General features: G+C 53.7%; 1 protein-coding gene across 1 annotated transcript; it reads right to left on the bottom strand.

Moving 5' to 3' along the window:
• Positions 1 to 12114: 12114 nt before the first annotated feature.
• On the bottom strand, positions 12115 to 27707 carry PLPP7 (phospholipid phosphatase 7 (inactive)). Its single transcript, XM_027556596.1, has 2 exons — positions 26682 to 27707; positions 12115 to 13414 (listed from the first exon to the last, which is right to left on the bottom strand). Exons 1-2 carry the CDS (start codon positions 27130 to 27132, stop codon positions 13050 to 13052), a joined length of 816 nt encoding a protein of 271 aa, XP_027412397.1. The 5' UTR covers positions 27133 to 27707; the 3' UTR covers positions 12115 to 13049.

Genomic DNA, 27707 nt, shown 5'->3' with positions numbered 1-27707 from the left:
TTGAGGGCCTCAGCTTCTGAAGGATGACTCTGGGAGCTCCAAGGGACAAACCTGCTCTATAGCCACTGGCCCTGGGTGGAGACTATTCTTGGAAGTGTTGCAGGTCTCATAAAATAGGAGAAAATTCCAAGGACCGCCTCCCACCCCTTAACCACTGTACCTCCAGGTAAGTCCAGGGTCTGAGTATGATTAATAACTGTATCAATACATTTGAAAACTTAGATGAAATGGTCCAAAACTTGGAAAAAATATAACCTACCAAGATGGGATCAGGAAGTAGAACACTTGAATACAACTATGTTTAAAGTACTTTGTTTATTTTGTTACTTTTGTTTAGTAAATTTTGTTATTTTGTTATTGTTCCGTTCTGAGTCTTCATTGTTGCTCAGGCTTTTCTCTCCTGGTTCTTCAAGGGCTTCTCACTGTGGTGGCTTTTTTTTTTTCAGAGCACCGGCCCTAGAGCACGCGGGGTCAGTATTAGTGGCTCTGCAGCAAGTGGGATCCTCCCCGACCAGGGATCAAACCTGTGTCTCCCGCACTGCCAGGCAGATTCTTTACCACTGAGCCACTAGGGAAGCCCCAAACAAAACTATGAAAAAGAATTAAATATCCTTTTAAGTGTTAAGGAGTAAGAGAGAGAGAGAAAACACCAGGAGTTGATGATCTGTAGGTGAATTCTAGTGAACATCTAAGGAACAAATCCTTCTAATATCACACCAGGTTTCCCAGGAAATAAATGAGGGTGATTCACTCCACCAGGCTGATATAATGTGGATCATGGAAACAGACAAGAACAGTACAATAAAGAAAAATTAGGGACACATGTCACTCAAAAACATAAGGATACTAAAGTACTAAATCTCTAGGTCAGTCCATGCCGCTGCAAATGGTATTATTTCATTTTTTTTGATGGCTGAGCAATATTCCATCCTATATATGTTCCTCATCTACTTTATCCATTCCTCTGTTGATGGACATCTAGTTTTTGTTGTTTTTTTTTTCTATGTCTTGGCTACTGTAAACAGTGCTGCAATGAACATTGTCATACTCAGTGAAGTCAAGTCAGACAGAGAAGCAGACATATCATATGACATCCTTGTACATGGCATCTAAAAAGATATGGTTCAAATGGACTTATTTACAAAAGAGAAGCAGACACATAGACCTAGAGAATGAACTTATGGCTGCTGGCGGGGGGATGGGGTGAAGGGATAGGGAGTTTGGGATAGACATGCACACATGGCTGTATTTGAAATGTTTAACCAACAAGGACCTACCGTATAGTCAGGGAACTCTGATCAATGCTATGTGCAGCCTGGACGGGCAGGGAATTCGGGGGGAATGGATACATGTATATGCATGGGTGAGTCCCTTCACTGTTCACCAGAAACTATCGCAGCATTGTGAATTGGCTATCAGTTCAGTGCAGTCGCTCAGTCGTGTCCAACTCTTTGTGACCCCATGGACTGCAGCATGCCAGGCCTCGCTGTCCATCACCAACTCCCGGAGCTTACTCAAACTCATGTCCATCGAGTCGGTAATGCCATCCAACTATCTCATCCTCTGTCGTCCCCCTCTTCTCCTGCCCTCAGTCTTTCCCAGCTTCAGGGTCTTTCCAAATGAATCAGTTCTTTGCATCAGGTGGCCAAGGTATTGGAGTTTCAGCTTCAGCATCAGTCCTTCCAGTGAATATTCAGGACTGATTTCCTCTAGGATGGACCGGTTGGATCTTCTTGCTGTTGGCTATACTCCAATACAAAATAAAATGTTAAAAAAATACTACCTAAAATATTAGTAGGCTGAATACAATAGTGTATAAAAAAGTGTAATACACATGATGGAATGAGCTTTATGCCAAGATTGCAAGGGATAGTTTAATGCTAGAGAAATCAATGGCATTTAACACATTAACTGATTAAAGGAGGAAACAACTACAGGATCATTTTAATAGATGCTGAAGAAGTATTTTCAAAAGTTCAGCATAAATTCGTGGTAGGAAACTTCTGAGTAAATCAGAAATAGAAGGGAATTTCCTTGGCTGATAAATGGGTAAACATTAGCAACATTTCCTCTGAGATTAGACATAAGAAACATTATGTTTCAGACTTCCTTGGCAATCCAGCAGTTAGGACTCTGTGCTTCCACTGCAGGGGGCGTGGATTTGATTTCAGGTCAGGGAACTAAGATCCCACATGCAGCATGGTGAGGCCAAAGACAGAAAAGAAACGTTATGCTTCCCATTATTGCTCTTGTTCAACAATGAGCATTGGAAATCCTCCCTTAACAATAATACTGTAAAAAATTCATTAAAAAACACAAAGGTTGGGAAAGAGAAAACAAAACACATTATCTTCAGATATGCTCACCGACATAGGAAACCAAAAAGAAGAGTTTAGCAAGACACCTAGATACAAGAACAATACACAAAATATAACTGCATTTCTAGATACTAGGACTCTGGAAAATGTACTTTAAAAAAGGGGGTAGGGCCAGTCCTAAGAGTGCAAAAATTTTAAGTATCCAAGAATAAGTCTATGGGCTTCCCAGGTGGCATAGTGGTAAAGTGTCCACCTGCCAATGCAGGAAATGAAAGTTCAATCCCTGGGTTGGGAAGATCCCCTGGAGGGAGAAATGGCAGCTGATTCCAGAATTCTTGCCTGAAAAATCCATGGGCAGAGGATCCTGGTGGTATATAATAGTCCATGCAGTCACAAAGAGCTGGACACAACTGAGCAATTGAGCACTCAGATGCAAGAATACGTCTAATGAAATGAAGGTAAGAATTAGGCAGAAAATTATACTAGTCCATGAAAATAAGTTGAGGCTTAAAAGGACAGATATCCCATGCTTAAGGACAGGAGGGCCAGTTAGCATAAAAATGACAATTCTCCACAGATTGATCTGTGGACTCAATGCAATTCCAACTGAAGTCTTAATGGGGGCTTTTGTAGAATTTGAGTCTTCCCTGGTGGCTCAGTCTGTAAAGAGTCGGCCTGCAATGCGGGAGACCCAGGTTCAATTTGACCAGTGATTCTAAAGTTTAATATGAGCAAGCAAAGAATTGTGCTACTCCAGAAGAGGAGGAATACAGACAGGAATGTATCCCATCTGATATCAGGACTTATAAAGCTATGACACTTGCTGCTGCTGCTGCTGCTGCATCGCTTCAGTCATGTCTGACTCTGTGACCCCAGAGACAGCAGCCCATCAGGCTCCCCTGTTCCTAGGATTCTCCAGGCAGGAACACTGGAGTGGGTTGCCATTTCCTTCTCCAAGGCATGAAAGTGAAAAGTGCAAGTGAAGTCGCTCAGTCGTGTCCGACGCTATGACACTTGGGCAGCAGTAAATAAAATAATCAACAACCAAAAGCTGCAAACACACAGACGTCCATCAGGGGAGGAGTGGACAGCTGACTGTGGTCCGTCCACACGATGGAGTGTTGTTGTTAGTCGCTCAGTCGCGTCTGACTCTTCTGTGACCCCATGGATTGTAGCCTGCCAGGCTCCTTTGTCCATGAGTTTTTCTAGACAAGAATATTGGAATGGGTTGCCGTTTCCTCCTCCAGGGAATCTTCTGAACCCAGGGATGGAACCCGAGTCTCCTGCATTGCACTGAGCCACCAGGGAAGCCTCATTAGAATATTATTCAGTCATAAAAAGTAATGAAGTACTGATCTCTACCACAGCACGGTTGAACCTTGAAGACGTTATGCTAATTGAAAGAAGCCAGACACAAGAACTTGCGTAGTCTGTGGTTCCATCCATGCGAAATGCCCAGAACAGGCAAATCCATGGAGACAGAGAACAGACCGTGTCTTCCAGGGGCTGGGGGGAGGGAGGGCGAGGACAAACAGCCCTCCTGGGTTTCCTTTTGGGTGATGAAAATATTTTGGAACTAGGTGGTGGTTGCACAACCTGATGAATGTGAGAAACGCCACCAAATTGTACCCTTTAAACTGGCTAATCTTATATTATGTGAATTTCACTGCAATTAAAAACAAACTGGTAGCCATCTAAATGTCGGAAAAGAAAAAGAGAGTCTCTTCCATACAAGGAATCACTGGAGGCTGCTCTCAGTCAGGATGGAGATGTTGAATTATTGATGCAGAAAGGTGGTTCACAATATGTTATACAGGATAAAAGCAGGTCACAAAGCTAAGGCGTGCAGTTACTTTTGGGTCAAAATCACGTCACTGTTTTTAGGAAGGTGGAGAAAAATGTCTGCAAGGAAAAAGAAAAAAAAATTTTTTTTGCTTTTGGTTTTCCATGAAATAATGAAAATGTCTTCTTATGTAACCAAAAAAACAAGATAACCAGATACTTCCTTAGAAAAATTCATCCTGTTCTTTGTGAGGCTCTCGGGAGACTCATCACACATCTGCCGGCCCCGGGCTCAGGACGAGAATTCCTCTCTTGTCTGGGAGCGGGCGGGAGGCCGGCCAGGTCACGTGGGGAGGGGCAGGCCTGGGTCTTTCCCCCGGGACCCCCTCTCCCAGAGCTAAGCCCCTCCTAGGGCCTTGCCCGATCCTGTCCCTCTACAGACCTTTCTGGCTGAAGGACTTAAGCGGAAGAAACAGGATGTCAAGACCCCCTTGCCCTGTCTCGTCTCCCAGCAGTAGAAGCAGCCCCAGAATGGAGCAGCAGCCAAGCCGGCTTCAAGGGCCTCACGTTGCATCTCTGACCCCGGCTGGACGTCCCTCCTCGAGTCCTGGCCCTACGATAACCGGGCTAGGGTGGGGTTCCCAGGGCTTGGCCGCTGCTGCCAGATCTCACAGCTGGGCTGTTGGTGAGAGGAGCTTTCCCAGGGTCCCAGCAAGCCGCCCCCACTGGCACGCTGCTCCTGCTGGAAGCCCTGCCTCTTCCCACTAGCAAGCCGGGTCCTGGGCTAGGTTGTTGAAAGCCGTAACTGGGGACCTGGAGCTCTGCTGAGACCAGAGCTGGGCTCTAATGACCAGACTCAGAGAAGGTCTTAGAGGGTCTCCCAGGGAAACAGCATGTCCTGGACTGGGCCTCATGATGGCCTCATGAATTCATGTGTATGTGTGTGTGTGTGAATCTATACTACATATTAGGGTTGGGTTGCCAGATAAAATAGACACCTTGGTTAAATATGTCAGATAAACGCACAGTTTTTGAGTATCACTATATCCTAAAGATTGAATCCTCTATTAAAAATTTTTTTTTAAGATGTAATAGAATTTATTCATATTTTTAATGTGTTTGACTGCATTGGGCCCTAGTTGCAGCACATGGCAATCTGTGTTGGCACACACAGGGTCCTTCATTGTGGTGTCTGGGCTTAGTTGCCCCGCAGCACGTGGGATCTTAGTTCCTGGACCAGGGATGGAACCTGTGCCTCCTGCATTGGATAGCAGATTCTAAACCGCTGGACCACTGGGGAAGTCCCTGATCCTTTATTTTTATTTGCTTAATCTGGTGAGCCTGATACCTGTCAACAATGGACATGCAGAGAAATGAGATGTGGTTAAGTGTGTACACCCTGCAAGAGCACACACGTGTGTGTATCAACATATGCAAGGCCAGGTGTGTACATCGTCACCAGGGTGCATGCACACCAGAAGACGTGTAGAGAGATTTCACTGCGTGTTTGAGCCAGTGCACGACTGTGAAGTGTTTGGGATATGGAAGTGAATGTATAAATGTATCTGTGTGCAAAGATGATCATGTGTGTGTTTTCCTGTTTTGCATGCACATGTGTGACACCCAAGCACATGAAGTGTCCGATGTGCGAGTGTCCACAGACACGCACATTACAGAACATTAGAACTGAAAGGAGGCTTGGAAATCTCCTGCACGTAATTGTACATGTGAGAACGTGGAGGCCAGCCAGTCTGCCCACGTGTCTGTGTGTCCGTGCGTGTGTGTCTGAGCTGGGGCTGGGGGCTGGGATGCATGGGGAGGGCTCCCTGGCTGTCAGCTCATGCCAGCCTGGTGTCGTCGCAGGCTCACGACAGCTCTCTCCCTACGAGGACCGTTTCCCAAGCGGAAGGTCAGATGGAGCGCGGCCCGGGCCCAGGCCCAGCCTCGCCTGCCTGCCTGGCGAGCCACGTGTGTCTGCACGCGGGTTACATAAATGCCGGGCCCAGCGCTGCGGCCAGATGTTCTGTCTCTTCCTGGAGCCAGATGGGGGCTGATCCTGGAGTTCATGCATTTTTTGAGCTCCTGCCGTCCCCTTCTCCTGCCCCTTCTGGAGTTTTCCCCAGGCAGGGCAGGGGCTGGGACCTGGGGACTTTGAACTGGACCAATTGCCTCGGCCCGGAAGTGGCCTCCCCCTGGCAGGGGCTCAGGACAAGGTGACGGTGTCTTGAGAGGAGCCGCCCCCAGGGCAGCTCCTAGTTCAGTGGTCTCCCCATGTCGCCCAGAAGCAGCCTGTCGCACCCGATCCCCAACTCACCTGACCTGTGTCCCATTCTCCCCTGAGGCTTGCTCTTCCTGTGGTGACAGGTGATGGCCAGCTGACCTGATAAACCAGAGCTGCCACCATAAGGGACCACAGACTGGGTGGCTGTAACCACAGAAATGCTTTCCCTCAATTTCCTGGAGGCTGGAAGTCCATGCTGGAGGCCTCTCCCTGGTGGCTCAGATGATAAAGAGTCTGCCTGCAATGCAGGAGACCAGGGTTCGATCCCTGGGTCAGGAAGATCCCCTGGAGTAAGGGAATGGCAACCCACTCCAATATTCTGGCCTGGGAAATCCCACGGACAGAGGAGCCTGGTGGGCTACAGTCCACAGGTCCCAAAGAGTTGGACACAACTGAGCAACTAACAGTCTCGCTTTCTCCTTGGCTCGTGGAGGTCTGTGCTCTCCCTACGTCTTCACGGGGTCGTCCCTCCGCATGTCTATGTCCAACTTTCCTTCTTATAAGGATACCTGTGCTATTGGACAAGGGCCCTCCTAATGACCTCATTTTAAGTTAATTGCCTCTTTAAAGGTCCTGTCTTCAAATAGAATCACATTCTGAGGTCCTGGGGGTTAAGCTTTTGACATATGATTTGCGGTGAGGGGGCACAGTTCAGTCTGTTAACACCACAATAGTGTGTTCTTGGCAGTGGGTTTTTCCCAGGCCAGTCCGCCATCGCCAGGCCATAGCTGCCAGGGGTCTTCAGAGCCCCAACTTACTGTTCTTTATTTTACAACTAGGAATCCAGTAGAGACCCTACCAAGATGCAGAGTCAGCAGGGGTGACCTCCTTGGCCCTAAATCCCAGCTCTGTTGGAAGGAGGTTTTGGGCAACCTGGAGGAGAAATGAGACAGACTCAGGGTGGGAGGGGTCAGTTCACACGCCCTTCGCCCGCCCACAGCCTGAAGCCGGGGAGCACGAGGTGGGTGGTGGGGTTCAGAGCAGGCTGCATAGTGCTTGCATACTTGGTGTGGGCCGGACACCCCTCCTGGGCCTCAGTGCCCCCATCTGTGAAAAGAAGCCACTGGGTCCGCCGTGACATGGATAGGTGCCCATCTCTTGGTTCCAGTTCATCCGATCCCCAGAGTACCCTGCCCTGTGCCTGAGTGCCCAGCAGGGACATGTGGTTCTTGGCGGGGGGGGCGGGTGCAGCCCAAGAAGCTCTGTCTTCCTTTCTTGACCCTTCAGTGTGCCCACCTGGGCCACACAGCTCTGGATGCTCCAGCATTATGCAAGGTAGCATTATCCCCATTTTAGAGAGGGGGAAACTGAGGCTCAGAAGGGCTCAACAACTTAGGGCCCTTAGGGTCTGACTCCCATGTGTGCACTCCTTCCTCAAGGTCACTCTTCCCAGACCACCCCCAGCCTGTCCCCGAGCCCCTCTTGGCTCACTATCCCAGTGACCTTGACAAAAGAAACCCAGGTGAACTTCTGTGTTCTGGGAAGTGGTCACATTGTCCATGACACCTGGGGATGATGCCAGGAGTCAGGAGGGCGCTGGGCAAGTTCAGGACTGACTCTGGGCTTGGGGAGGGGCAGGTGGGGGCGCACAGGGCTGGGGGTGGGTGTGGGTCGGAGTGAGGAAGCGGGGAGGACACACCGAGGCTGAGCTTTGCGGCTGTACCGGGGCCGGTGGGCCTTGTTCCTGTCTTACCCAACATCCAGTCTGGACGGGGCCCACAGAGTCTGGCCAAGGGCAAGCTCAGACAGCACCAGCGGCCATCCGGCACAGTGGGACTGGACTCTCTGTTGCAAAAAGAAGAAAGCAGGGGGCTTTCTTGGTGGTCTAGTGGCTAAGGCTCCAAGTTCCCCATGCAGGGGGCGTAGGTTCAATCCCTGGTCAGGGAACTAGATCCTGCGTGTTGACTGAGACCTGGTGCAGCCAAATAAATAAACATAAATATATATATTTAAAAAGAGTGATAAAAGCCATCCCACCCCTGTGCCCAACACTTCAGCAGTCCAAGCCTCACTCCAAGGTTGGTGGGGTGCCCTGTGTTTCTGTTTTCCAGAGGATTCTCTGCTCCTAGGCCACTGGGTCCTGGGTTCCGATCCTGACTCGGCCAAGTCCTAGCTGAGTGACCTTGGAGAAATGACTTTCCCTCTCAGAGCCTCAGTCTCCTCACTTGTGAAGTAGGGACAAGGTCATGATGAGGAATCAGTGAGATGAGGCAGGTGAAGGACTTAGGAAGCCATAAACTCCCTCCTCGCCTCGCCCCAAGTCACGAGCTTGAATGCCAGTTTCATGGACAAGCTGATCTCTGAGAGGTTAAGAATGAGGGACAGATACAGAGGAGTGAAAAGAGATAAAACCAACTCGATACAAACTTCACCCTGGTAACCGAAGTGGACGCGAACAAATCAAGGAGACAACGTGAACATCCCCTGTGGATACACATTTTTAACAAATTCTTTTTTTTTGCCATGTGGGATCTTAGCTCTCACCCCTCCCCACCCCAGGAATCAAACCTGTGTCCCCTGCACTGGGAGTATGGAGCCTTAACCACTGGACCGCCAGGGACGTCCCAACAGAATCTTTATCTAATCCCATGCGGTGATATTTATTTTTTTAAGATTTTTTTTTTTTGATGTGGACCATTTTTAAAGTCTTTATTGAATTTGCTACAACATTGTTTCTGCTTTATGTTTTGGTTTCTTTAGCCCCAAGGTATGGGGCCTCTTAGCTCCTCCACCAGGGATGAAAGCTGCAGCCCCTGGATTGGAAGGTAGAGCCTTAACCACTGGACCACCAGGGAAGTCCCAAGGCGGTGATATTTAGAAAAGGTTAGGGCTTCCCTGGTGACTTAGAGGATAAAGTGTCCGTCCACAATGCGGGAGACCCGGGTTCGATCCCTGGGTAGGGAAGATCCCCTGGAGAAGGAAATGGCAACCTACTCCAGTACTCTTGCCTGGAAACTCCCATGGACGGAGGAGCCTGATAGGCTGTAGTCCATGGGGTTGTAAAGAGTCGGCCACGACTGAGCGACTTCACTTCACTTCACTTCACTTCACTTAGGGTAACCCCACGTGGGGTTTATCCCAGGTATGCAGAATGGGCTTACCATTAAGAACCAAATATTATAATTCACCATAAGAAAGTGAGAACGGCTGTTGGCTTCCATCACTGAAGTGCGTTAACCGTAGGCGAGTGAGCATTCCAGTCTCTCCAGGAATGGGGTGTTCCTGAAGGAGTCACAGGCCCCTCCCTGCCCCCCATGCCCAGCTCTGCTCCTGCGGGCTCCCCCCGGCCGGCAGGATCCTTCCGGGATGGCAGGGTGGACCCTGCACCAGGTGCCCCTCCGTGGGGAGCACCCCTGTGTCACACACGACCCCACAGGGACCCCTGTCAGCCCTGTCTGATAGTTCAGGACACCAGGCTCGGAGAGGTGACCGCTGTGTCAGCGCTGGCTCTGGCCCGAGCCCCCGGTGCTGCTAACACTTTGCAGGACAGGATGTTTCTCCTGGGCAAGCTGCCCACTGCCTCTCCAGGGAGATTATCCTCCTAACTGTCTGTTAGGCACTTGGATTCTAATACCCACCCTGAGCTTAGGAGGTCTGCTGAGAGCCCTCCGTTCTTCAGAAAACCCTTCCTCATCCTAAAGACTCTAAAGGCCACCACCCACCCCTGCAGAGGCAGAGGCCCTGGGGGCCCATTGGAGGCGTGGGCCTTGCACAGCGGGAGTGTGTCCCCTGTCCAAAGCTGGAGCCAGATTCGCCCCATTGACAGGCTCCCAGGTTCCCAAGGGTGGGGGGCAAGGGGCAAAGGAAGCCATCCTCACCCCTTCTGCTCAGCATCGCATGGACGCGCCCCCCAGGAGCGTCTGTGGGAGCATGCAGAATGTATTTTGAAGACCCCGGATCAGCCAGCATTCAAGATTGGAAGTTGAGGGTCTTCATCATAGTAGTCATGTATGGATGTGAGGGTTGGACCATAAAGAAGGCTAAGCGCTGAAGAATGATGCTTTTGAATTGCAGTGTTGGAGAAGACGCTTGAGAGTCAAACCAGGCAATCTTAAAGGAAATCAACCCTGAATACTCATTGGAAGGACTGATGCTGAAGCTGAAGCTCCAATACTTGGCCACCTGATATGAAGAGTCGACTCATTGGAAAAGACCCTGATGCTGGGAAAGACTGAAGAGGAGAAGGGGACATAAGAGGATGAGATGGTTGGATGGCATCACTGGCTCAATGAACATGAGTTTGAGCAAACTCTGGGAGATAGTGGAGGACAGGGGAGGCTGGCATGCTGTAGTCCATGGGATCGCAGAGGGTCGGACACCACTGAGCCACTGAACAACAACAACGATATCATGGTGGCCGGCCGAGTCTGGCCTCCCTGAGCTCCTTTAGGGCAGAGACTAGGGGCAGAGCTCTTGCACCCCCAGCAGGTCTGGATGAAAAGGAGGCTCCAGAGAGAAGCCTTGGGAGGGTGAGCAGGGGCAGCTTGGGGCCTGCCTACAGGGGATTGGCCCTGGGGAACCGTGACCCCTGAGGGTGTGGGATCTAGAGAAGAAGGTATTCAGGCTGGAGGGTTGGGCCTAGCAGAGGGGGTGGTGCTCTGGGCCCAGGAGACCCCGCCCTTCATCATCAGCAGCTGGTCCCTTAGGTAGGCTTGGGCCACATCTCTATCCACTCCCAGCGGGGCGGCGGGGAGAGGAAGTTGTCTCTCCCCCAGAGGATCCTGCCTCTTATGGTTCAATCGTGTCTTCCTGAGATATTGCAATCCTGACTCCCAGCACCTACGGACGTGACCATGTCCGGAAAGGGCCTTTGCAGACATGATTAAGATGTAAGTTAGGATGAGGCCATTCTGAGTGGGGTGGGCCCTAGTCCAAGAGGAAGAGAAGACGGACAACAGACGAGGGCAGAACGCCCCGAAATGACAGAGGCGTGGGTTGCAGTGATGTAGCCACCACCAGAAACCGGAAGAGGTGGAAGTGAAGGGTTAGTTGCTGGGTCGTGTCTGACTCTTTGCCACCCTACAGACTGTAGCCCACCAGGCTTCTCTGTCCATGGACTTTTCCAGGCAAGAATACTGGAGTGGGTAGCCATTCCTTTCTCCAGGGAATCTTCTCGACCCAGGGATTGAACTTCGGTCTCTTGCGTTGCAGGCGGATTCTTTACGGTCTGAGCCTCCACGGAAGAGGTGGGGAAGGATTCTACCCAGAGTCTCAGAGGCAGTGTGGCCCTCTTGACACCTTGAGTTTGGACTCCTAACCTCCAGAACTGAGAGAGAGCATGCTATGGTTGTTTTAAGCCGCCAGTCTGTGGCTCTTCCTTAACGGCAGCCAGGACAGGAATCCACGGTTGGTTGGCACTGATGTCTCCCTCGTCCCGCCTCCCCTGTCCTGGTACCGACCACATCCTTGGGTCAGGGCTCTGGCCAGCAGGGGATAAGGGGGCGTCTTGGCCCCCAGGGGAGATCTCCCTTTGCACCACAGTGGGGGCTTCCCAAACTGATCAGAACCAGGCCCTGGGGCAGAGTGGCCAGTGCAGGGCCTGGGGATGGAGGGAACCCTAGCACAGACCTCAGGGAGAAGGGCAACTCAGCCCTAGGAGCCCACTGCTTCCTGACCACCTGACCCTGTGGCCTGACTGGGGGTAAAGGAATCGGCTCCCCTGCCTTCAAGTTAACAGGGACTCTCCCACCTGGAAACTTGCATCAGAGAAGGAAAAACACCCACACAGGCGAGATGGCTGCATGTCATCTGTATTGTCATGTGAATTGCACATCCGGCATGGCTGACCTGGACACGACCTATTAGGTCACACAGAGTCTGGCCCCTGGGGGCCAAAGCGGCACTGCCGCCCAAGGCTTTTCCTGGGCAGCAGCCCGGACACCTGGTCTCCCTGGGCTCCGGGGCCCAGCACCGGGAGAGGCCAGCTCATGCCTCAGGCCCTTCCGCTCCTGGGCAGCGTCTCCCCAAATGCCCCTGGAGCAACGCGGTTCCTTGGAGGGTTCCTAGCTGTTCCGTGAGAAAAGGGTTCTGTGGTCAAATAAGTTTAGGAAACAGGGATTAAACAAGGTTTGACAAGAAGCTTTTCTGCAGGACTTGTCAGAGCCTTTATGCCAGTCCCGGCCCCCGGGGACGTCCAGCGTGTATGCAGCATTTCCCAAATTTGTTTGACCACAAGACCATTTTTCCTCCCAAGGCGTCTTGCAGGCTGGTGTCCGGTGGGGCACCATTTGGAAAGCGCTGCCCTAAGTAAGCTGTCGGTGACTGTTAATAGTGATGGCACCTGCGTTGGGCGGTGGGCCGTGGGTATTTCATCAGGCATCGTGCTACAGTGAGGTGGGCACAGCCAGGAACTCAACGGTCGTGGTGATGAAAGGACAAGACGAGACTTGGCCCCCCGCGTGGTTCTGGCCTGGTACCCTCCAGAGCAGAAGCCCAGCAGGGCTGCCCCACGGCTGGGCCCCAGCTCGTCTACAGAGGGACTCAGAGTCTGATTAAGGGGGCAGGGGGCACCCCGCACAGTGGGAGGGATGGGATGGTCGCTGGCGTGTCGGCCTGACGTCACCAGCCTCCAACCACGATGGGGGTGAGGGGATGAGCTGGGGCGGCCCGGTTCCCCCCTCCCTTGACAGCCCCGTTTCCTCCGACGGGCCACCCCGCGGACGGGTGGCTCACCAGGCGGAGATGAGCATCTGGCAGGTGTTGGAGGACATCCACACCAGCTCAACCAGGCGGAACTGGAAGTAGCCGATGGCGAAGCCGGAGAGGACATCGGTGATGTGGTGGCGGCCAATCATGACCCGCGACAGCCCCACACACAGGGCCCAGAGCACCAGCAGGACGCGCAGCGGCACGGCCAGCACCAGGTGGCTCAGGAAGAACTTGGACACCATGGCCGCGCGGCTGGCGTGCCCAGCGGGGAAGGCATACACGTCCATGGTGAGGTAGTCCAGGAGGCTGGGGCTCGACTCGAACGGGCCACGCCGCTTGATGAGCTTCTGCACGCCGGCCACCGTCATGATGTCCAGGAGCAGGGCTGCGGGTGGGAGAGAGGGGGGCCCCCAGGTCGTCAGCGCCACCCTGCCCCCTCCCACCCTACCCCCTCCTCACTTGGGCCACTTGGACCTCCCAGCAAGGTTTCCACCTCGGGGCCTTCGCCTGTGGCTGTTCCCTCTCCCTGGAACACACTTCCCTGGGATATGGCGGTGGTGGTTTAGTCCCTAAGTCATGTCTGACACTTGCCACCCCATGGGCTGTAGCCCGCCAGGCTCCTCTGTCTGTGGGATTCTCCAGGCAAGCATACCGGGGTGGGTTGCCATGCCCTCCTCCAGGGGATCTTCCCAACCCAGGGATCAAACCCATGTCTCCTGCATCTCCTGCATTGGCAGGTGGATTCTTTCCCATTGAGCCACTAGCGAAGCCCTCCCTGGGGAGTTCGGACAGGTAAAGGTGCTGAATGAGAGAGTGGTGAGCAGGGGTCTTGTGGGCCACTGTGGGCACCTGGAGAATCTCATCCTGACCAAAGGGGCTCTGGGCTGCTGGTTTTTCCCTAAGAACTTCAGTGAAGTCCCCTCCAGTACCAAGAACAGGGTGTCACCATACCTATCTTTTCTAAGTTGAAGTGAGATTCATGTGTACAATTGCCTCCCTGGTGGCTCGGACTTTAAAGAATCTCCTTGCATTGCAGGAGATCTGGGTTCAATTCCTGGGTTGGGAAGATCCCCTGGAGGAGGAAGTGGCAACCCACCCCGGTATGCTTGCCTGGAGAATCCCATGGACAGAAGAGCCTGGTGGGCTACTGCAAAGAGTTGGACATGACTGAGCAACTAACACTAACTATTAATACAAATAACCATTTTTAAGGGTACAGTTCAGCAGCTTCTAGTGCATCCACAATGTTGGGCAAACACCCTCCTCCATCGAGTTCCAAAGCATTTTCATCACCCAAAAGGAAACCCAGTCCCCATTAAGCCATCGGTCCCCATCCGCCCTCCCCCAGCCTCTGGCAACCCCTGAGTTGCCTTCGGCTCTGTGGACTTGCCTGTTCCCTACGTTTCATACGAATGGAGTCGTACAATGTGAGACCTTTTGAGTCTGGCTTCTTTCCCGTACCATAATGTTTTTGAGGCCCATATATGTTGCAGCTGGCATCAAAACTTCCACTCCTTTTTTATGGCTGCCTATTATTCCATTGTCTGGACCTGCCACAATTTTTTTTATCCATTCATCTGTTGGTGGCATCTGGGTGGTCTGCCCCTTTCGGCTGTGGTGAATAATGCTGCTATGAACATTTGTGGACGAGGATTGGTTGAGAACCTGTTTGCAGTTCTTTGGGGGCACATTCCTACAGGTGGAATTGCTCCATCATGCAGTGAAGTGAAAGTCACTCAATTGTATCCGACTCTTTGTGACCCCATGGACTGTACAGTCCATGGAATTCTCCAGGCCAGAGTACTGGAGTGGGTAGCTGTTCCCTTCTCCAGGGAATCTTCCCAACCTGGGGATCGAATCCAGGTCTCCTGCATTGCAGGCGGATTCTTTACCAGCTGAGCCACCAGGGAAGCTCCCCAATCGTGCAGTAACGATGTGTAACTTTCTGAGAAGCCACCAAACTGTTTCCCACGGCAGCGGAGCCCTGTTGCCCTCCCTTTACAGGGACGGGACGGAGCCCTGGAGGTTGAGCATCCTACTCTGCTCCTCTTTCTTTCTGGATGCTCCCTTTCCCCTCCCCCTGACTTCCTCTCCGTCATCCTCACCGTGCTTCCCCGCTGGGCGGTGAGCAGCTCCTCGTCAGCTCTCACTCCCTCCCTCGCATCATCCCTTCGTGGAATGGGGCCAAGCCGTGTCTGTTTTGTTCACTGGCTTCTGCCCAGCATCAGACACAGAAGGCAGGTCTCCACGTGTTAGCTGAGTCCTGGCCGGGGGCAGAGGGGTGGGCTCTTTCCCATTTGGGGAGTCTAGGGGAGACACGAATCTGTCCATTCGGCCCCCGCCAGCACCCCGCTGTGTGGCCTGGGAGAGGATGCCCTGCCTCTCTGGGCCGTTAGACGAAGGCCCCAAGCCAAGGCCCCCGTTTCACCCAGGCAGCCAAGCTGGGGGCTCACAAGTGTCCCAGAGACCCAGATTTGAGCCCCAGCCTTGGAGCCTCCTGTGACCTTGGGCAAGTCACCTAACTTCTTTCACCGCTAAGGCAAGATTACAACCACCTGCACCCAGAGGAGGTCTGGCGCGGTGCCTGCAGGGCGACTGCCTGTCCCGGGTTTGCTTGGGACGGAAGGGCTTGGGGGACATAAGAGGGTCAGGGCTACAACAGGGATTCCCCAGAAGACCAGACGAGGTGGTCCCCCCAGTGCCTGGCACACAGGGGGAGCCAGTGAAAAGTGGAAGATTAGTATCAAACGACAGATCAGGGCAGCCTGGCGCTGACAGCTTTCCTGGAAACTTTGCAGGAGACAACTGAAATTGTTGTCCTGCAATCGTTCTTGTTCAGAAACGGGAAAAAAAAAATCTTTGGGAAAAAAATGACACAATTGATGTTCACTGTAGAAAACTTACAAAACAGGAGACAAAATAAAATTTTAAATCGCCTGTAATTCTGCCACCCAGAGATAGCCACTATCCCAGAACCTTCTCTCCACCTACAGAGGGTTGATTTAATAAAAGCTGTGACGTGCTCCACACACACCGTTCTGTAACCTGCTTTTGAAACTGGCCAGCTGCAGTGTCTGGAGTGTCCCGGGGTATTTATCTGGTGGTCCCTGGGCTGGAAGTCCAGGCACCCGGGTAACACTGCGCTCCCTGGGCAGAGCAGGAATCCTCTCTCCCTGCCCTCTGCAGGGTTGCTGCTTGCAGTCTGGGCTCTTGGTTGGGGATTTGAAGCCCTGCCCTCCCTGGGGCCTGCCCCTCTCTTTAGCCATAGGGCCAGCTGATATCTGCCCATCCTGGACCACCCAGGGAGGGGGCAGAAGCAGGAAGTGGTGGATGCAGAGGCTGCCGGTCCATGAGAGGGGGAGGAGTCTAACAGAGGGAGCCCACCTTGTTGCATGCCCCGCCCCCTCCGCGTGGCAACTTGTTCCCAGGAGCTCAGACCTTCCAGTATGCAGGCTGCTAACCCAGGTTGAGGCTGGGAGAATCTGGAGCCCACACGACATGGAGGCCACAGTCCCAGCAGGACATAGGGGACCAAAAGGGCAGGTGGAAGTTGGAGGAAGGTGGTGGCATCTGAGCCCCGGGGACCTTGAGCCCAACGGAGCAGCAAAGGGACGAGGCCAGGCCGAGAGGAGGCAGCCAGTCCTCTCCAGTCCGGAAAGACCACTCCCCGACCTCATGACAGGCTGCCGCCACCTGGGGAGGAGGCAGTTCACAGGTAAGGGGTTAAACGTGCAGGTTTCAGAGTCACAGGTGGGGTTCCAGTCCCAGCTCCTTGGCTCAACAAGTGCCTTCACCTGTCGGAGCCTCAGTCTGCCCACCTGTAACAAGGGTTCTCGCAGGATGAGATGAGCTCCTAGTGCCTACCAAGTACTTAGAACAGCCCGGTACGTGCTGGTTGAGGGCACAACTGCTCTTGTTACTCCAAAGCCCCAGCCTGGCCTGAGCCAGGCATTCAGACCCTGGAGGCTGGGTGGTATTGAGCAGGTGCATCAGCAAAAGGACTTCCTTCTCTGAGGTCCCATCAGTGTCAAAATGATCTGGCCCAGGTTCCAAGACCCTCAGCACCTGAAGGAAGGCCACAGCATCCTGGGCTGGTGGCTTGGGGGTGGGACTGATGTGGACCAGGATGGGGTCCCTAGACAGAACCATGACACTGGCCACTAGGAAGATGTGGGGGGTGTGTGTGTGTATGTGTGTGTATTAGTCACTCAGTTGTGTCTGATTCTTTGTGAGCCCATGGACTGTAGTCTGCCAGGCTCTTCTGTCCATGGAATTCTCCAGGCAAGAATACTGGAATGGGCTGCCATTCCCTTCTCCAGGGGATCTTCCCAACCCAAGGACTGAACCCAGGTCTCCCACATTGCAGGCAGATTCTTTACCATCTAAGCCATGTGGGCCATCTATCTAATTAGTGACCAAGTTTCTCAGCTGCAAACCAGGGCTCAGCAAGTTGGCAAACTCTCGCTGGCAGGAATCTGCTTTCCCAGACGAGTGTGAACTGCAGCAGAGGTGCCCAGAGGGAGCCTCTGGGTTCCAGGAGGAAGTAGGTGGGACGGACAGCATCTGCTTCTCCATGGGCTGCCTGGGACCGGGGAGCTGGGCTCAGGGCTTCAGTCTGATGTGGAGGCTGGAGGCCAGGTGGGCTTCTGCCTCGCTGCCCGCTGCCCCCAGGCCAGGTGTCCCAGCTCTCCTCGAGGACTGTCGAGACCAACGGGCCAGGAATCGAGCTAGACCCACACCTTTCAAACTTTTTTAGCAGCAAAACATTTTTTCCCAATGTAAGACAAAGCTATGATTTTTCCAGTAGTCATGTAATCAATGGGATGTGAGAGCTGGACCATAAAGAAGGCTGAGTGCCAGAAAATTGATGCTTTCAAATTGTGGTGCTGAAGGACTCTTAAGAGTCCCTTGGATTGCAAGATCAAACCAGTCAATCCTAAAGGAAATCAACCCTGAATATTCACTGGAAGGACTGATGCTGAAGCTGAAGCTCCAATACTTTGGCCACTTGAGGCAAAGAGCCAACTCATTGGAAAGGACCCTGATGCTGGGAAAGACTGAGGGCAGGAGGAGAAGGGAGAAACAGGATGACAGGGTTGGATGGCATCACCAATTCAATGGACACGAGTTTGAGCAACTCTGGGAGATGGTGCAGGACAGGGAAGCCTGGCATGCTGCAGTCCAGGGTCGCAAAGAATCAGACATAAGTTTGAGCAAACTCTGGGAGATGGTGAAGGACAGGGAAGCCTGGCGTGCTGTAGCCCAAGGTCGCAAAGAGTCTGAGCGACTGAACAACAGAGACTCAGGATATGAACGGATAAGAGAAGTAGCCCCATGGCTGTCACTGGGGCTATTGGAAATGGGGGACCCTCCTCTGTCCCCTGAGAGGCTTCTGAGGCTGGCTGTGTGCCATGATTTGAAAACCCCACATCTGGGCCTTTGGAAATCTGCTATTTTTGGCTGGCTCTGTCCCTTGAGGCCATAATGAGGTGAAAACTGCCCCTCCACCCTGGGCTTCTCGGGTCCTTCATTCATTCACTTGACCTATAGATCTTGGGTCCCACTGCTTCCTGAGTATGTTAGGCTAGGGCCAGGCCTGGGGCTGGTGCCCCAGGCTGGCAGGGTACCAGATGACTGGGGGCAGGTGGGGTGCAGAGATGGGCAGTAAATTAGACAGGGGGCTTCTCTACAGGTGTGATGAGCCCGTGGTCTCTCCCCCTACTATTGCCTGCTGCCAGGTTTTGAGGGTTGGGTGTAGAGGAGGCTGTGGGGGGATGGCTCCCCAGCAGAGCCGATGGCCCTGGGGCCTCCCCCACAAGCTCCTCCCACTGCCCCCCCAGGCTGCCTTCCCCTCCCCCAGCACCGTGGCCAGCCCTCTTGTGACTGATTCTAACACGTCAGCACATACTCTGGCGCCCAGAAATAGAAGCAAATGGCTCCGTCACTCAAGGTTCCGTGAATTCTGCTCACATGGCAGGTCGAGGTCCCTGACCTATATTTCTTTCTGGACCGGGAGGGAGGCAGGGCGCCCCGCCTGTGGGGACAGGTCTGCTTGGCAGCAAGTTCAGGGGCCAGAACTGCAGCGCTGTGTGACCCAGGCTGGTGGCCTAACCTCCCTGGGCCTCTGCTCACCGCCATCAAGTAGGGCAGAGGCTGCGCACCTGGGCTCCAGGAACAGAGGCGGGCCTCAAGGTTGGCTGCTTGTGAATTTCATGACCTTGGCACAGCTCTCCCGCTGAGCTTCCTCCCTTCATTGATAGAATGGGGGTCATTCCAGAAGCTACTCTAAAGGCTGCCTGGTCTGCAGGGCTGGGCCCCACCAACAATCTCCACTCCCTGCCCCTCTCACCAGGCGGGTGGCTCAGATGCCTAAATCCCCTTGCAGGAAGCACAACTATTACCCGCCGTGCGGATGCCTCAGAGGCGAAAAGAATCTGCCTTGGCGCTCACTTTCTCTCCCACTCTGGTGGGCAGGAGCGGGGGGTGCTGCTGGGGTGGTCCCTCCTGGTCCCTCGAGCTTGGCTGCTCCCCCTGAGATGCCCACCATGGGACTAGTTCAGCAGCAGGGCAGGCCGGGGACGGGTGGGGAAGGGGCAGCTGTGGACCCCGCAAGGAACAGACAGTACCGACATCTCTTACTGCCTGGAGCTGGGAGGAGGGGTACCCACTCCTCTGGCCTCTGCTCTCCCATTCCATTCCCTCTAGGAATCTGGGAAACAGCCCGGTTAGCGTTCTAGGATGGTGGTGATGGTGTAAATCGGTCTAAACGTTCTGAAGGGCTTTGGATTCAGACTCAGAAGTCTCTATGGCAGGCCTCCCTTGACTCAGCCCTTCCATGGGTAGGACTGTCTCCCTGGGAAATAGTTAGGGATGTGCCCCACGATTCATGGTCAAGATGTCCACTGCAGCATCCTTCGTGATGCTGAAAACCCCGCACCAACCCGATGCCCTTGAGTCGGAGACAGATGGGCCAGACTGCGGCCAAGTCTAGACGACGGAGCGCTCTGGGGCCGCTGCGAATGATGAAGCAGATGTGTATTTATAGCCACGGAAGGACAGCTCTGGGGTTTAAGTGGAAAAGGCCAATGACCACACCGGATTTACAGTAGGATAATGCTGTTTTTGTAAAATTAAGATGTAAATGTGTCTATACGTGGTGAAAAGAGTCTGGAAGTCACCGCACTAAATGTTAACTGTGATTCTCACTGGGTGGGAGGATGAGGCTCATTTTTGTTGTCTTTTTGTAATTCTGCATTAACATTTTTTTTCTGACCGTGAAGAGGCATGATCTGTGTGCGTTTTTAAAAAGTTATTTTTACAAAAGGACAAATACTGCATGATTCCACTTTCATGAGGTCCTTAGGACGGGCAGATTCATAGAGAGAGAAGATAGATTAGAGGATGCCAGGGGCTGGGGAGTTAGTGCTTAATGGGTGCAGAATTTCAGCTGGGGAAGATGTAAGAAATTCAGGATATGGGTGGTGGGCATGGTTGTACAACTTAATGCCATTGAACTGGACACTTATGGCAAATTTTATGCCTTGTGTGTTTTAGGGCGTGCGTACGCGCACACAACAGTTATTTTAAAAACCAGCGCACTGTTCTAGAAGAACACAGCTCTGGGGACGTGGGCAGTGAGCAGAGAGGTTGATGGAAGGGAAACCCTGAGAAGAGGCAGAAACACTCCAGGCATTTGGCACTGGGACCTCTGCTATGTTGGTGTGAGCAGTGTGTGTGTGTGTGTGTGTGTGTGTGTGTGTGTGTACGAACCAGGCATCTCTCCTGACCACAGTGGCCCTGTCTTCAGTCACACACCCTGCCCCAGCCCTCGGTGCCCAGGGTTGGGGGGCTGACAGGAGTGTCCCGGTCTGTCCCTAACTCCCCTGGCCGGCATGACTCTAAGCGAGTTCTAGAACTTTGCAGGTTTCCCTAATTCTCACCTGAAGAACCCAGATATTAAAGTGGCTTGATTCATCTCAGAAGACCTCCTGGGTGCAAGGAAAGCAAAACCATGGGTATAGATAGAAGTCGAAGGGCACCAGGCTTGGCTGGGGGAGTGCGGTGACACAGAAGAGGACCCCCCAGTGGCTCCCTCCCAACAAGGGGGCCCTGACCCCATCTGGGGGTGGCCAGAGGCCAACTGGAGGGACCTTTTAGCTGAGCCGCACTGAGATGATGAGACAGGAAGGGTGGAGAATGTTCTCTCTCTGTGGAGCTGAGCTGGCGTCTCTAGCCGGAGTGCTCCCGACAGTGAGGGTTTAGGATCAGTCTAAATATCCATCAACCAGGGACAGGCTATGCAAGCCCCACAGAGGGCTTGTCACCTAAGCTGTCCCCCAGAGCAGGGCTTGGGGGCCGGAGGTGGGGGAGCTGACAGAACAGATTATTGGGGGGGGGTGAGCAGGGGCTGGGTGGGGGGAGGGGATGCTGTGAGATGCTTGTGGGGAGTTGGCGGGGGAGTGCTGCTAGGCTGAAGGAGTTGGTTCTGGTTTCTCAACCCCTCATGCTTGATGTGAAGGGATTCAGGGGGCCCAGATGGGAAGTACGTGGCCCAGCAGGCCTGAAAGGGCCGTGAGAACGAGGCCAAGCTGGGCAAAACACGGCAGGAGGTCATTTTAGAAGCAAAGAGAAACATCCAGAGGCTCATGACCCAAACAGCAGCGGTGGTTATTCCTGAGGAAGGGGCTTAAGGGAGACATTCTTTTTTTTTTAACTAAAATTTTTTTCTGGCCTCAAGGCATGCAGGATCTTAGTTCCCTGACCAGGTATTGAACCTTCATCCCCTGCACTGAAAGCTTGGAGATTTAACCACTGGACCACCAAGGAATTCCTCCCTTGCTTTGTCATCTGTCCTGGTTTGAATTTTCCTCATCGTAAGGATATATAATGAAAAGGCGTTCAACACCACTTATCACTGCTGCTGCTGCTGCTGCTGCTGCTAAGTCGCTTCAGTCCTGTCTTACTCTGTGTGGCCCTATAGACAGCAGCCCACCAGGCTCCCCCATCCCTGGGATTCTCCAGGCAAGAACACTGGAGTGGGTTGCCATTTCCTTCTCCAATGCATGAAAGTGAAAAGTGAAAGTGAAGTTGCTCAGTCATGTCCGACTCTTAGCAACCCCATGGACTGCAGCCCACCAGGCTCCTCCGTCCATGGGATTTTCCAGGCGAGAGTACTAGAGTGGGGTGCCACTGCCTTCTCCATATTTATCACTAAGGAAGCATGAGACACCACTTTTCACATCCATTAAAACAGCTATTATTTTTTTTTTTTTAAAGTGCTGGCCAAGAACACTTGTGGAGAAATTGGAGCTTTTGTGCACAGGTGGCAGGAATGTAAAACAGTTCTTCTGCTGTGGAAAACAGCCTGGGGGGTTCTTCAAAAATTAAACCTGGGGTTACCATCTGTTCCAGCAATTACATCCTGGGTGTACACCCATAAGAATCGAAAGCGTGGGTTTGTACAGATATTTGTACCCTCGTGTTCAGAGCAGCATTATTCACAATAGCCAGAAGCTAGAAGCAACCCAAGGGTCCACTAACAGATGTTGGAGAAACAAAACGTGGTCCATCCACACCATGGAGCATCATTCAGCCTTAAAGAAGGAGACGCTGACATCTGCTACAGTACGGATTCACCCTGCGGACAGGGTACTTAGGGAAACAAGTCAGACACTAGACAGATGCTGTGTGGTGCCACCGACACGAGGTCCCTAGGTGAATCAGATTCATAGAAACAGAAAGTGTGGGTGCTGGGTGCTGGGGCAGGGGGAGTGGGGAGTTGGTGTTTATGGACATAGAGGTTCAGTTTGGGAAGATGGTCAGGTTCTGGAGATGATGGTGGTGGCTGCTCAACAATGTGAATGTGCTGTTTAGTCGCTAAGTCATCTCTGACTCTATGGACTGTAGCCCTGCTGGGCTCCTCTGTCCATGGGGTTCTCAGGGCAAGAATATTCCTTCTCCTGGGGATCTTTCCGACCCAGGGACGGAAGCCAGGTCCTCTGCGTTGGCAGGTAGGTTCTTCACCGCTGAGCCACCTCGGAAGCCTGTACTGCAAACTGGTGTACACTTAAAAATGGCTGGAACGCTAAGTTCTAGGTTATGTCTATTTTCCCACAATGAAAAATGACATAGAAAAAAAGGAATATACAATTTTCATAATCAGGGACATTTCAATTAAGATTATTTTATAGATCATGGAAGTAAGACATGGAAACCATTTCCTGCTGAGGATGGGCCCAGGGGGAAACCAGGATAGGTCTGGTGAACGGGAATGGCCCAGGTCCCCTATTAGCTGCCTACTTTGGGATCATCGAGCTGGGCATTGCAGAGAGAGGACAAAGCGGGGAATCAGGTCACATCACAGGTGCCTGAAGCTTGGAGGGGACCTGGATCGCCCCTGGACCTGGGACTTCTTTTGACTATGGCAATAGTGATGAGGTTGCTAATGCTGATTGCGTTCCACAAGCATTAACTGGCGTGGGTATGTGCCATGTGTAATTCTTCAGGGAAGTATCCTAGCAACCCATTAGACAGATGAGGAAAATGAGGCTCAGAGAGGCCAAGTCACTTGCCCCAGTTCCCACAGCAGGGCTGGGATGTGCCCCCAGGTCTGGCCAACTCTGGAGCCAAGCCCGTGCCAGCTGCTAAGACCCCTTTTGGCTTTGAGGCTTCCAGAGTCTGTGTAACACATCACAGCCCCCGGCAAGGGAGGCAGATTTCAGGGAGCAGAAGGGAGGACTTCCTCCCGGCCCAGTTGGGACTCTCCCGGGTCCAGTGGCTGGAGCTCCATTTCCCAAGGCTCCTGAGTTTTCCCCTTTGGGGCCAAGGAGAGCCCAGGTCCCAGTGGTACCATGGAGGCTCTGCCCCCAGGATTCTGCTGGATCCCTGGTGCTCAGAGTAGGCAGGCAGGACCGGGCTGGGCCCCTCATCCCTCTGGACCCTGCAGTGTCCACGTCCACCTGCCGCCCACTGTCCCTGGTCCTTGGCCAGCTCTCTTGAATCCCCACCACAGGTCTGACGCCCCATGTACAGATGAAGAAACTGAGGCTCAGCGATGGGACCTGACTTGACCAGAGTGAGTAAGGGTTAGAGTGAGGACCAGGACAAGTCCATTCCAACCTCAGAGCTCCAGGGTTGAAAGCCCCTGACCCCATGCCCAGGGTCCCGAAGACTAAAGAATAGACTGATCTGTGCAGTTTTTCCCTCAAGGTTGGTCTGTCATCCCTGGGCAGAAGGCAGTGTGGGCAGCCGCTCTTGGCAGGCCAGGTCAGAGCCATGGTATCAACCCACCTTAGTTATTTGCTGCTTTTCTGGGTCCACATCCCCACCAAGAATGCAGGTCTACAGACCACCCCGCCTGCTCTGAGCAGTTTCTCTAGGCCGGGCTCTTTTTTCCTCCGTGGTCTTGGTACCTGGATACGCCAGCAAAAGTGCTGGTAAAAGGGAGACCTCTCTGCAGGTAACTCCTCAATGTGCACTGGTCTGCCCGGCCTGCAGACCAAAAGTGAGCGGGAAGGCAAGGGGTTTGCAGCCTAGAGGACTTGTCTTGGTTCCTGGGTCTACCACTTACAGATATGTGGGGTTGGACAAATCCCTCGACTCCCCTGAGCCTCAGTTAACTCATCTGTGTAGTGGGTATATTGAAATTTACATTATACGGTCATTAAAAAGATTTTAACATCATAAAATACAAGACATCCATAGCATAGTACTTGGTATCTAAGTGGAGCTCACTAAATGATGTTTTAAAAACTGAGAGACAACTGTCCTTGTTCAAGAAGGGAGATTTCTCGAATCCTGCTCTCTGTCCTACGAAACAAACAACTTTGTGTCCATAGAATCTGGTTGCTGGTAAAAGCCAGAAGCCTCATCCCGACCAGCCAGAGTTATGTCAGCTCCAGTCCTGGCTCCATCACCAACTAGCCACATGGTTGAGGGCAAAGCGTCTCTGTGTGCCTCAGTTTCTCCCTCTTTAAACAGGGAGCATAGCAGCTTCTCCCTGGGGGTTGTGGTGAGGATGATACATGATGATGTGGTTTATGAAAAACCAGGCATATAGTAAGTGCTGAATGAATCACCAGTACAGCTTCACCACTTCCAGCATCACACACGGACGAACCGTGCAGGTGGGTCTAGGGAGCGGGGTTGAGAGAGAAGCTCAAGGACACTTTCCCACGCTCGTCCTTGGACACCAGGCAACCTGACCGCACCCCCTTCCCAGTTTTCTTGAGTCACCGCTCTGTCTGAGGCTTCAACGGGCACTAGATGACAAGACCACGGTTATGCACTGCCCCCCAAAGCCCCCCGGCCTGGCACCTGGGCCACCGTGCTCTGCCCCTCCATCCCAAGCCCAGGGCTTTCCAGGTGCCCAGAAAGAGCACAGGCCAGGATGTCAGGCAGGACTTGGTGCAAATCTCAAGTTCTGAAGTCTTGGCCAGGTTGCTTTATTTACAGGAGCCTCAGTTTCCTCATCTGTGAAGTGGGAACGGTAAGAGCAGCAGCCACGTTGCGACTGCTTATTTGGGAATAACAGCAAGTAACACGGATCATTTAGGAATAAGAACAAGAAAACACTGATGTACCAGACCCGGCATCTCCTGCACGAACGTCTGCTACTTCTCCCTCCCCACATCCCACCAGCAGCACCCACCCCAGATGCTCTGAGACCCGAGCGGGAAGACTCACAGTTACTGTAACTTCCCCTGGATGGCAGTTCTCAGGGGCCCAACCCACACCCCTTCGGTACTGGGACCCCTTGTCAGTGTTGGCTTAGCCTGAGCCATGCCCCCTCGCCCCCCACTTGTGTCCCAAATGGTGGCTGTGCTGAGAAGGGCCCGGAGATTAACATGGCCCAGCTTGGAGGGTGGCAGCAGAGGGGCCCAAGCACCTCGGGGATCTGGAGGCGCCTGGAGGGTGGGCCAGATGGGGGCTGGGCATCACCTCCTGGGTAGAGGGGAGGGCCTGCCTTCCACATGGGCCCACGTGGCACCTGGCACGGGGCAGTGCTCGACCGAAAGACGCCGGTGGCAAAGACTTTGCAAACAAACCAAAGCTCCCCAGGTCCTCTCCTCCAGTGACTCGCCAAGGGAAGGGGCAGGTAAGCACTCCAGGAGGCCCTGAGCGGGTGGGAGCCCCAGACTGGACCCCTGCACCCACCAGGGATCCTGGGAAACTTTCAGGGTCCCTGAGCCAAGCAGGGTGGGGGGGTGGGCAGCTCCCAACTGCTGCCTGCAAGCAGCCTAGGAACTCAAGGACCTATCCACGGGATGGGAGTGACAGGGTTAGACACCCCACTCCAGAGCACCCGCCAGACTCCCAGACACATCCCTCAAGGCCTCCGGCACCCACTCCAAGTTGCTTCTGGGCAGCAATGTGCTTTGCCCAGGGCAGGGCTCTTCCTCAGAAGTTCCCGCTGGGGCTCTGCATTCTCAAGGCTCCCACTTTGCAGGGGACTATGGTCTGGACATCCTCAGCTCCCTCTTTCCCCAAGCCAGAGGCTTGCCTGTTTCTGGGGCACCCTTCCTGCTAACCTCATTAGATTGTTCCAGTCAGTTTCTGAGGGGCACCGCTGGCCCTGGCAGGGGCGGGGTGGGTCCAGCTCCCTCCACAAGGCCTGGCTGGGTGGGTGGTGGACGACGGGCGGGTGCACTCACCCAGAAGCAGGTTCATGAGCACCTCCTGGCCGGCCAGCGTGCTGCTCTTCACCAGGCAGAGGATGGTGCCCCCTATCCAGGGGATGCCGTGGCCCGTGATGCCGATGAGCTTGACCATGGAGCGGGCGCTGGCCCAGGACGCGGCCCGGCCGGCACACACCCCCAGGCGCTTGGACATGCAGATGTCAATGGCCAGCAGGGAGTTGAAGGCGATGCCCTTGAAGGAGGGGTTCAGCTGCATGCAGTCCTCCTCAGGCAACTGCTGGGACTGGCGCCGCTCGCGGGCCCCGTCCCCAGGGGCTGGGGGCTGCGTCGAGGGGCCCGAGGCCTTCCTGCCCGAGCTGCGGGGCTCGGGGGCCCCCTTGGGGGGCTGGTTCAGGGACAGGAACTCGGCTCGGTTGAGGACGTTGCTGCGGTCCCGGGCCCGGGCCCGGCTCTGGGAGGCGGGCATTGTTGACGATCTCCTGGCAAGGGCTGGTACTAGCCTGGCCGTGAGGCCCTTCTCCCCCAAAGACGCCGGAGCCGCCCCTGCTCTCTGCCTCCCTGCCGGCTCCTCAGCAGCTGTTAAATATAGAGAGCAGGCCTGCACATGGCTGTTTACCTCCGGCTGCCACCCGGCTCCTGGGGAATGTCAGTGCCAGCTGGGCAGCCAATCGAGCCCCCCAGTGCCGGCCAGCGCCAATGGAGCCACCGGGAGGCAGACGCGTCCACAGCTGGGGCCTGGCTGCCTCGGGCCTGGGCTATTTAAATCTCCCAATGGCTCGCTCGGGGGTGGGGGGGGTGGTACCTGGGGGACTCTGGGAAATGTAGTCCTCCTGTAGGTCTGGCCTTGGCTGAGCCCCCAGCCATAGGCCCAGAGGTGGGCCCCTGACTCACCCCTGCTTTGACCAGCTTCCCTCTGAGCAGCCCAGAGCCCGGGGAGCCAGGCCCACCTGCCCCACTGGCCTGGACGGCTTGGATCTGGTCCTATGGACCAGACAGCGGAGCCCAGGCCAGAAGCTTCTCCGGACACCCGGTGGGGTGAAT

This window comes from Bos indicus x Bos taurus, chromosome 11, assembly GCF_003369695.1.
Source record: "Bos indicus x Bos taurus breed Angus x Brahman F1 hybrid chromosome 11, Bos_hybrid_MaternalHap_v2.0, whole genome shotgun sequence".
In the NCBI taxonomy this organism is placed as follows: domain Eukaryota; kingdom Metazoa; phylum Chordata; class Mammalia; order Artiodactyla; family Bovidae; genus Bos; species Bos indicus x Bos taurus.
The sequence above is the reverse complement of the archived record's forward strand: the minus strand, read 5'-3'. Positions and strand labels throughout refer to the sequence as shown.